The sequence below is a fragment of the Sphaeroforma arctica genome, assembly GCF_001186125.1.
Source record: "Sphaeroforma arctica JP610 unplaced genomic scaffold supercont1.969, whole genome shotgun sequence".
Lineage (NCBI taxonomy): Eukaryota > Ichthyosporea > Ichthyophonida > Sphaeroforma > Sphaeroforma arctica.
The window spans coordinates 1-10,144 of record NW_014039589.1 but is presented as its reverse complement, the minus strand read 5'-3'; the positions used below and the strand labels follow the sequence as shown (position 1 = coordinate 10,144).

Sequence of the window (10,144 nt, the reverse complement as noted above, 5' to 3'; positions counted from 1 at the left end):
TATATATGCTTTCATTTATTCACCGACATTGGTTTATCGTTCGTGAATCTGATTTCTGGTATAAAAAATGCAAGATATTAATGGGCAAGGAACACACCTCTGTTTAATGTACAGCGGCTGTAGATAGCACTCGGTAGCTGACTGTGTGTGATCAGCCTGCCGACCGTGTGCAGAGAATGGTAACTCATCTTGGATATATGCGTATAAGTATCCAAGATCGCAACTTTATCGCGGATTTCTTGCGCGTTAAACGATTATTGATTACATATACTATGTATAGTGGCACCTACACGACCTCCATTGACCTCACTACTACTGCTACAAGTCCCTGGCCAACGAAAATAAATATTCACGGAAACACTTGTGTTAAGTCTTTCTGTTGTTGACATGCTCCTCTGTGAGTCAGTAAATAAAATTCGAGTGACTCTAAATAGTCCATGCTGAATGCAACTTTGGGTTTAGGGTTTAGATATTCTTAGATGTTTTTAATAAAAAAACCGCCTACACTACAACATAGCCTTCTGCGTCGATTTTTTGGAAGGCTATGTAGGATAAAAAAATATATGCCCTTCTGTTTAATTTTTAGGAGGCTATTATATTTTTTATGCCATATATAATGTTTATGTTTTTTGATTTCAAAAAATTTGTTTTTGACTGTGGTCACAGGTGACAGGCAGACAGCCCATGGGTTATCCTCATTACGTTTTACGTTATTTTTAGACCCTTCCCCAATTCCACTGTCATACATTATGTATTTTATACTGTTTTTCCATATGTAGCCCGTTAAAAAAATTGTTTACCTTCAACGTATACGCAGACTATCTTTTTTTTAAACGTAAACGAGGTTTAGTCAACAAATATTCTTTTATTTATTTATTATGGTGCACACAACCAAGAATCGGGGTCTTCCGGGACCCGAATTTTAAGCATATGAGATATCATGAATATTGGCAATCGGATTTCTCGACGGTTCTGAGCTTATCTCATCGTCCTAAAAAAGGGTGAGCTGGTTGGAATTTGGATTGTAGCAATATTTCAGAAGTTGGGTTTTGAAATTATGCCATATCATCAAAATGTCCACTTGTTGGCCTATATGAGTGTGATGCCTTGCCCCAAATGACTAAAACTGATCGGATTTGGACTCCCCAGCTCACCACGTGTCGGGACAACAATTGTCAGAAATTTCTGACGGTCATTTCTTCAACAAAAAAAAAAGTTCCAATTTTTACTTCAATTCCATGAATGGCGACACTTTACATGCCATACAAACGGCCTAATAAAGTATGGCAGATACCGAAACACAGCCTAATGAGGCAACTCAACTTGCAGCAATGAAAACGAGTCAGAGCCAGACAGTTGTTATATGTGCTCAAGACGAATCTCATCCCTGTAAAACCGCCACGAAGCTTAACTTTGAAAGTACACAGTCGCAGATAATAAAATACGAACCACACCCCGTTGTTATTGAATACAGCGAAAGTCAAACACAACCGCATAATACAACGCAATTGTTCTCTACGATTGACAATACTGTTGTTGAACCAATTGTGAATGCGGTTCAAAATCACGACCCAGTTTACGTTGTGGGACTGAAGGACACGCAATATGGACCAGATAATAAAGTAGGTGACCTACTGACTGTCAGAGACTTTGAATTTGCAAAACAATCTAATTCACGTGGATATTTGGGCTTAGGAGTCTTCATACGATTAAGGAAACGCGATGTCCGAGTTGGGATGGTCTGTTATGAATAATATTGACGATTTGATTTACTAAAAAGAAATCTTGAAGTAGTATCATTTTTAGTAAATCACGTGACAGACGCAATAGACGTCTTAGCTATACGATAGGCTGTATGGCTAAATGTGAAATATGTTCGTATCGGGCAGACTAATGAAAAATCTTGCGTTTTATTAATTTGTATTTAGTGTGTCTACAAATTTATCTATTGAGAGAGATATTCTATTGAAGACCCTTCTGTACGATCTGTATTTATGCTACGCAAAAAAGCAGCAATACCAGTCATCCCTTTTAAGCAAAGGTATATTTACCTGTAAGAGTGTCTTGCAAACTTTCTGATTGTAGTCAAAGGCAAACTGTCTAAGGCTGTAAAAAGCACTTTTCGTAAGCTTTCGTAGTAAAAAAGACAATTCTTACGGCAATAGACCTTAACTGAACACCAGTATCTTTCTATATAGTTACACTCGCAGTGATATTTTGAAGAAAAAAATATACACTTGAAGCCATTCTTTTCGAATATTTCTTCAAGTAGAGATTTGGTCTCTCGACAATCTGACTATGTAATATTCGGTCTCTTAAGGCGATATTAACGTCTAAGAGTAGTTAAACGTAATAAATTCTTCTAAAGCTGAAATGAAAATAAAGCAAAATAAACGTAATTAGTCTTTTAGTAAAGTTAGGTTTGCCTCGTGAAAACAGCTATACTCTGAAGGATTGTGAGGCTGAGACATTTAATCCTCTCAGTACTGTTTTCGCCGAAGGGATATTATTTAGTGTTTCGGAAACTATGGTATGTTTCGTTGGGGCGAATTCGAGAGACTCATAAAATACTATCTTTAGAAAAGAAGAAAGATAAAAAAATATACTCTTGATGTCCATAGTTATTGCATTAACCAATGACTTGCCACTTGTCAAGCATTACCGACATAGCCTTCATCAGACTGGCACATCTGGTTGGCTGACCGGACGATAAACTGAGCAACGCTAATAATCCTTAGAAACCTATGTTGGGTTGAGCCATCTCGCTACGAAGTATTCAAATATAATTAGATTTGGGAAGCAAATAAAGTTCTATGAATAGCACTAGACCAAAACTTATGTTTAGTATTTTACTGGGACCTTTTAATGGCCTTGTCCAAATCCAAGGCGCAGCGATTGTACGACTTCCAGGTTATGCATGTTTTCTGTAAGAACATAGGGAACAACGACTGTGAAAGTCTGTACACCGAGTTACGATGCAAATACGCTACTGAAGCTTGAGACAAGGGACATGGAACAAAGTTTCATGTCATTGATAGTCCGCTTGAAACAGTTGTATATATAAGTTTTGATCTATCAAGACGATATAAACGCCTCAGAGTAATTAAACGCTTAGGTTAAGTCGAAGTATAGTTAAATTCGAAATAAATAAATGAAATGAGTCTTTTAGTAAAGTTAGGTATGCCTCGTGAAAACAGCAATACTCTGAGGGATTGTGAGGCTGAGACATTGCCTGTATATAATCCTCTCAATACTGTTTCCGCCGAAGAGATTTTATTTAGAGTTTCGTTGTCGCTCTAATAGAAACTATGGTATGTTTCGTTGGGGCGAATCCAAGAGACTCATAAAATCGAATCTTATAGAAAAAAGAAAGAAAAATACTCCTGATGTCCATAGTTATTGCATTAACCAATAACTTGCCACTTATCAAGAATTACCGACTTAGCATTCATCAGACTGGCTCACCTGGTTGGCTGAACGGAGGATCAACTAAGCAACGCTTATAGTCCTTAGAAACTTATGTTCTGTTGAGCCATCTTGCTGCCGAAGTATTCAGATATAAATAGATTTGGAAAGTAAATATAGTTTTATTAATAGAACTAGACCAAATCTTATATTTGGTATTTTACTGGGGACTTCTAATGGCCTTGTCCAAATATCTGATATGTATAATGGAAAATGTATTTAACTAATAAAAACCGTTAAAAACCGTTTAAGAGTTTAAGAGTACGTTTTACGTACAATTAAGAGTACGTTTATATTACAAGATTCTAATGTGGAGGCCCGGCTTTTACACCTGGTTCTGTGTAGTAGATGAAGTAGCTTTTTCAAGAACGCCAGCAATGCGAGTGAGTACTTCATTCGTATCATCGAATTTGCGGTTCTCGGATATTTTTTTTCTTTATCTTGGGTGGCGCGATATCATCTTCGCCGATTGAATTATCAGTGTCTGTAAATTCAGCCGAAATAGGCTCTAAACTCTGTCAGTGCGCTTGCCATTTTGTGTCTCTTTGTCTATCGACTTGCATATTAGCAGGCGCAGATAAACTACTAAAAGGCATGTTCGGATCTGCCATTGCGCTAAACATCTCTAAACTGTTATTATCGCGGGCATAGGAATAGACTGCAACCTGTGTTATAGAGTTACCAACAGCATGTATGACATTAGTTCAGTGAGCAACATACATTTAAATTAATTACCTAAAGCGAAGGAGAAATACTAGTAATACATGAAAGATATTTACATAAGCATTTACATTCCTACATGCACTAGAATATATCTGTAATACGCATACATATGTACATATTTATATACTTTAATATATACGAGTTGAAACTTAACATGCATACAACACACAGTACGCACATATATATTATACTGTAATAAACCAGGCTTCCACATTAGACTCTATGTTATGAACGTACTCCTAAGCAGTACAAAAATTCCTAAACGTACTCTTAATAGTACGAGGAACTCAAGTTTCCTAAATATGCTCTTAATAGCACGAGGAACTTAAGTTTCCTAAAATCGATTTTAATGGTTTTATTAATTAATACCTTTTCCATTTTAACATATCATATATTTGGATGAGGCCATTAAAAGGCCTCAGTGAAATACCAAATATAAAGAGTTGGTCTAGTTCTATTAATAGGACTTTATTTACTTCCCAAATTATATTTATATCTGAATACTTCGGTAGCGAGATGGCTCAACCGAATATAGGTTTCTAGGGTCTATTAACGTTTCCTAGTTGATCCTCCGATAAGCCAACCAGATGTGCCAGTCTGATGATGGCTAAGTCGGTAATTCTTGATAGGGATAATATTATTTATTTCAAAAATGGCAAGTATGTATAATACAATGTATGAACATATGGTATGACTCTCGTAGTCGCTGTAGTGGTTCAGGAAAGATTGATGGGAAGAAGTGGTCGTGTGTGTTCGAGCGTATATGATTAAGAAATGTGGTGTTATGCCAGGTTTCAACCACACACATTACATCAACCTGACTTAAAATCGATATAACGTTCAAACACTTATCTGTATGTGCTGCGTTGTCCATGTTGAGTCCTTGTGGGTTGAAGAGCGTCATCCTCATTGGGCCTTAACATTGTTCATCATCGGTCAATACTACTGGGCTTTCCTCTTTGACGATGTCAGCCATTTCTATATCATTGCCTGTCGTCGAAGAGTCCGTCGTGGAAAGCTGAGGCTGCGCCTGATTCTTTAGCATTTATTGGTTAAAACAATAACTATGGACGTCAAGAGTATTTTTATTTCTTTTTATTTCTTTTTTCTACAGATAGGTTTTTGTGAGTCTATCTGATTCGCCCCAGAATAGAGCGACAACGAAACACTAAATAAAATCCCTTCGGCGGAAACAATACTGAGAGGATTATATATAGGCAATGTCTCACCCTCACAATCCCTCAGAGTATTGCTGTTTTCACGAGACAAACCTAACTTTATTAAACGTCTCATCTCGTTTATTTATATCGATATTAACATGATACTTACAACTTACCTACGCGTTTATTTATTCTAAGGCAATAGTATCGCCTTTATGAGACCGAATCTTACAATACGTAGTATACATAGCACTATACCTATAATAGATACGTGTACATAAAACACATATATACATATATACTCATACATGTTGATAGTTGTACCTGCTAAGAGATACGCATGCATATGTACACATATATACACGAGTTGAAACTTAACATGCATACAACAAACAGTACGCACATATATATTATACGTAGTATAGATAATAGACATATAACATATAAACGTGCACAGACGTAGAATACATATCACACTAGCATACGATCATGTGCAAGTAATAAAAAAACATACTTGGTAGGCATTCTCCGCAAGCACAGTAGACTGGCGGCCTGGCAGCCGCTCTTACTCTGCTTCAGCCAAATGGAGGCGTACTCAGTTCGGACGTCCTTCCACACCATAAACAGCTTCTACGCCAAAGTCGCTTTATATTCGCTCTCATCCTTACAGGATGCGCGCACCGCATAAGCCATAGTAAGATCCATTGGATCAGCTTTATTTATGGCATCTACAAATAATTGCTTATTGGCTAACAACACGGTCTCCTTCTTCAACGTCTCAAGGTCCTTATCCCAAGCAGCCATATTAGGCAATGTCGGATAATTTGGCTCAATCATAGTCTCTCTCGTTTCTCCAACCAACTTTGCCTTTTCCATGGCCTCCCTATTATAACAGTACTCCGGATTACAGTAATGCTGTGCAAGTTTAATCCAGCAGGGATCCCTCCACTTTACCTGCCTGTTGTCGAGCATGGCGTGGTTCTTATGTCCCTCTTTTGAAGCCATAAACAACGGCTTATGCATTGGGTCGTAGAGCATAGACATCAGCCGGCATACTGAGCTGATAGTCCACCTCGCTGCTGAGGGTCCTTAGTGTCCTCAGTAGCGTTCATCACAGCTTGCTTGTTGTTATCGGCAGCCCTTGCTTTCTTGTCGACCGGGTTGAACGTCAGTGGCGTAAACTTACAGTGTGGTTCAAATTTGATCATTCTGCTGGCCTCATCGTTTAGTTCGGTTTCTTTTGCTGCAAGAGATGGAGCAAATCGTATGACTTGGAGTATTGGGCGGCATCATAAGCTCCTGTGTTCATAGCATACTCTGCAGTCAAAACAATATATTTATGCTTGTTCTTCTCTTCTGCAGCCCTTCGCTGATATTCCTTCCACATATTAACCCAAAATAATACTAAGTAATTTGGCTTCACCTTACGTAGTACTAACAGAATCACTGGATTATCTGGCTCAGCTGCTGGTAGAGGTACTCCGGTAGCCGTTTCCACGTTAGGTATATCATCAGTGGGCATTGTTTGTGACTCATCAGATTGATCATAGCTAATAACTGGGGACAGTACCTCCTCTCCTTCGCTCTCACTTGAATTATCATATTGATAGTCTGCTGATTCCAAAGCCTCACAAGAATCTAGATGTTCAGTTGTCGTTGTACTACCATATAACACGGGTATTGAAGGCAAAGGTTGCACAGTTGCCATTTTGCGCTTCTTCACCCCGGCAGATGGTGTTGTAGGGTCAGAATCAGCGCAAGAGTACTTGAAGGGGCCGTTTCAACAGAGACTTCAACATCATTTCCAGGCATCGTCTGGTCAGAAACATTTCTGTTCACAGGTACAATGGGTACTGGACGCATTAAAATATCAATCTGCAGTAGTGTCGACCGGAAGCGTCTGTTGGCTAGCAATCGTATTCGCATCCGATACAATGGCCGCTAAGTCGCTCTCCCTATCAGTGTCAGCTGCATCTGAATGAGATGCATAAAAGGATACATCAGAACCAAAGGTGGAGTCGTTGGCACTTTCTTGTTCACGCGCTGGCTCAGTAGTGACTTGAGATTCGGAAAGTAGTTCGCGGTCTCGACTCAAACAATTCAGCGCATGCTTCCATGTATTCGATGGGTTGTTTGATGCATGCTTCTCTAGTAAAGCACTCACCATATTCTTCGCACGATTTGTGACAAAGGAAGACATTTTGATAATATAGAGATATATTCTCAAATTATGTGTGTTTAAAGGATATGTGTTCTCACGAGTATAATCTATATTAACGTACATAACACAGTTGTCTGCATGTATGTCGGTTGCCAATACACAACATACAATCATATCTATTTAATAAACATTGAAAAGCCCGCCCTAACAGCGTATGGCGGGCTTTCTTGAACACCAGTCAAAAGACTTTCTACAATTCCTTGTCGAACAACAAAGTACGTTTTCTAGCTATTTTTTGCACTTTACGAACTATTCAAAACTTTACCGTACTACTTTATTCATTATGAAAGTTTTCCGAGGGAAGTGAACCTCAACTGATAAACATTTTGGATTATATAAAAACAACGCGAAATCATACAAGCAATTTCATTGATTCTAAACTTTACTGGGTTAACTTTATTACTATTTTTTCCAGAACTATATCTCGTTTAGACGGGCCCTTAGGCCTGATTTGCCAACTTAAATAAATATTGAGAAAATATAGCCCTAATAAATATTCAGGTATATTTTGGTATATTTCCTATGAAATATTGGAGCGCTATATTTCATGAAAATTTCGAAATTCATGCGATATTGTATTTGAAATATTGTAGAATGTTCGCACAGTATTTTTATACTTTCAGTTGGCAAATAAAACCGAAACAGTGATGGAACATTTGGATTGGTACAAATTAACCCGAGTCCTCCCATTGGCAGTAGTGATTCCTTGAAGGTTTTTAGAGATTTTGCTTTTTTTTTTGGCGCGTAAATTGTCGGTCTTGGTCTTAAAAAGGATAGCATGTTTGTCAAACGTGCATAAAAGCTGGAGTAAATCCTAAAAAAGACTACATCATTCTCTACCTGACTTAGCATGACATAATTAAGATACGTTTTGTACATTTTCTTAGACGCTTTGGAGACAGACCTTATTTAAATATTCTTAATAAGAATCCATCTCCAAAATCTATCATATTTCTTAATCCAGTGGCAATTCTTGATCAAATATCCAATATTTGTGCCGCAAAATTATTTATTTTAAGAATAAGAAATTCTATTTATTCAGTACTTAATAATTGCATTTCTTTAATTTTGATCCCTTACTTTTAGGGTGGTTCTTAACGAGAGGTCTCCATTAAAAGTAGATAAAATTAAAGGGTACTTTTGCGACGGTCCTTGGCTCAGTTTTTTTTTTTGCCATCCCAGCCGTTGGAATTGAAACCCTAAATATTGAGAATAAAGCCATCCTAGTGGTTGATGAAATCCAATAAAAATTAGTATACCTATGGCGCTCAAAATATACGAGCAATGCTGCGTCTTTCTATTGGTTGCAATATGGTAGAATATTGAGTGTCAAAGCATCGTTGTGTGAGCCGTTTTGACATTTTCACATTTTGTAAACATACTTTTTAGTTTTTGTTTGTTATAGTATACTAGAGTACAGTACATCATTGCATACATACTTTATGAATCTTCTGTTGGTTGTAGTGTATAATACTATATACAGGAAGTAGTTCATAATAACAATGTCGCTCTTAAAGAACAAGGCGGTAACACACAAGCGACGAGTGATGATGTCTAAACTTTACTTGCTGCTGAGAGCAATGGAAAGGGATAGAGTGGGTGACGGATTTTCCAGCTTTCAGGTGAAATGCAATAGAGGGACGCTTGTTGCTCGTACTCGCGCGAACTGGCAAACACTCTGCGCTCTGCTACAAGCAGAACGCAGCTTTGAGAACACTTTTCGTATGAAGTACCCAAAGTTTTTGTTTTTTGCACGTGAGATAAACAAAACATGCAGAAGAAACAAAAAGATGGGAATGTTGAGAGGAGGTACAATAGATGTGGACGTACAACTTGCTGTCTTCCTGCGTATAGCAGCCGGCGGAAAATACCAAGATATTAAAATTGCGTTTGGGATTTCTTCTGCTGCTGTTTACTACATATTCTGGAGAGTTTTATACGCAATTGATGGTTTGAGTTTCCTGTATTTCCGCTTTCCAAAAGAGGAAGAAGAGATTTCTAAAGCAGCAGAAGAGTTCAAATCACACTCTACTCACGGGGTGATTAGCCGTTGTGTTGCCGTCGCCGATGGCTTATTTGTGCGCGTAGCTTCTCCTCCATTAAATAGATGTCAGTATAGGCGTCGTTTATATTCTGGACATAAGACTGGTTATGGGCTGAATGCCCAAGCCATGTATGATGCAAACTTTAAGTTTGTTGCATTTTCTATCACGGCATATGGTAGTTTGCATGATCGTCGAGCTTGGGAATATAGCAGGTTTGACCTGCTAGTGGAGAATTTACCCATGTTTTACTACGTACTGGGTGATGCAGCCTACAGATGTACCAACCATATGCTTACACCCTATCCTGGCACTCGTGAAGCATTGGGCGATGCATGGGACGCATACAATTATTTCCAGTCCCAATCTCGCATGCATATCGAGCAGGCCTTTGGAATTATGGTCCGAAAATGGGGCCTTCTATGGCAACCCTTGCGTTTAGATTTTAAACGCGCTCCAAGAGTTGTTACAGTTCTAGCTAAGCTACATAATTATTGTCTATCAGGGGATGGATATAGACGAACTAATAATTT

General features: G+C 38.2%; 3 protein-coding genes across 3 annotated transcripts; all 3 read right to left on the bottom strand.

The window, feature by feature from the left end:
• Window positions 1-5,978: 5,978 nt before the first annotated feature.
• Window positions 5,979-6,371, bottom strand: SARC_09486 (hypothetical protein; the record flags this gene model as incomplete). Its single annotated transcript, XM_014296492.1, has 1 exon — window positions 5,979-6,371. One exon carries the CDS (start codon window positions 6,369-6,371, stop codon window positions 5,979-5,981), a length of 393 nt encoding a protein of 130 aa, XP_014151967.1.
• A 20-nt stretch (window positions 6,372-6,391) lies between these two features.
• On the bottom strand, window positions 6,392-7,056 carry SARC_09485 (hypothetical protein; the record flags this gene model as incomplete). The annotated part of the gene is made up of 2 exons (XM_014296491.1): window positions 6,392-6,591; window positions 6,777-7,056. 2 exons carry the CDS (start codon window positions 7,054-7,056, stop codon window positions 6,392-6,394), a joined length of 480 nt encoding a protein of 159 aa, XP_014151966.1.
• A 162-nt stretch (window positions 7,057-7,218) lies between these two features.
• SARC_09484 (hypothetical protein) lies at window positions 7,219-7,548 on the bottom strand (the record flags this gene model as incomplete). The annotated part of the gene is made up of 1 exon (XM_014296490.1): window positions 7,219-7,548. The coding sequence occupies one exon, from the start codon at window positions 7,546-7,548 to the stop codon at window positions 7,219-7,221; it is 330 nt and encodes a 109-aa protein (XP_014151965.1).
• Window positions 7,549-10,144: the final 2,596 nt, after the last annotated feature.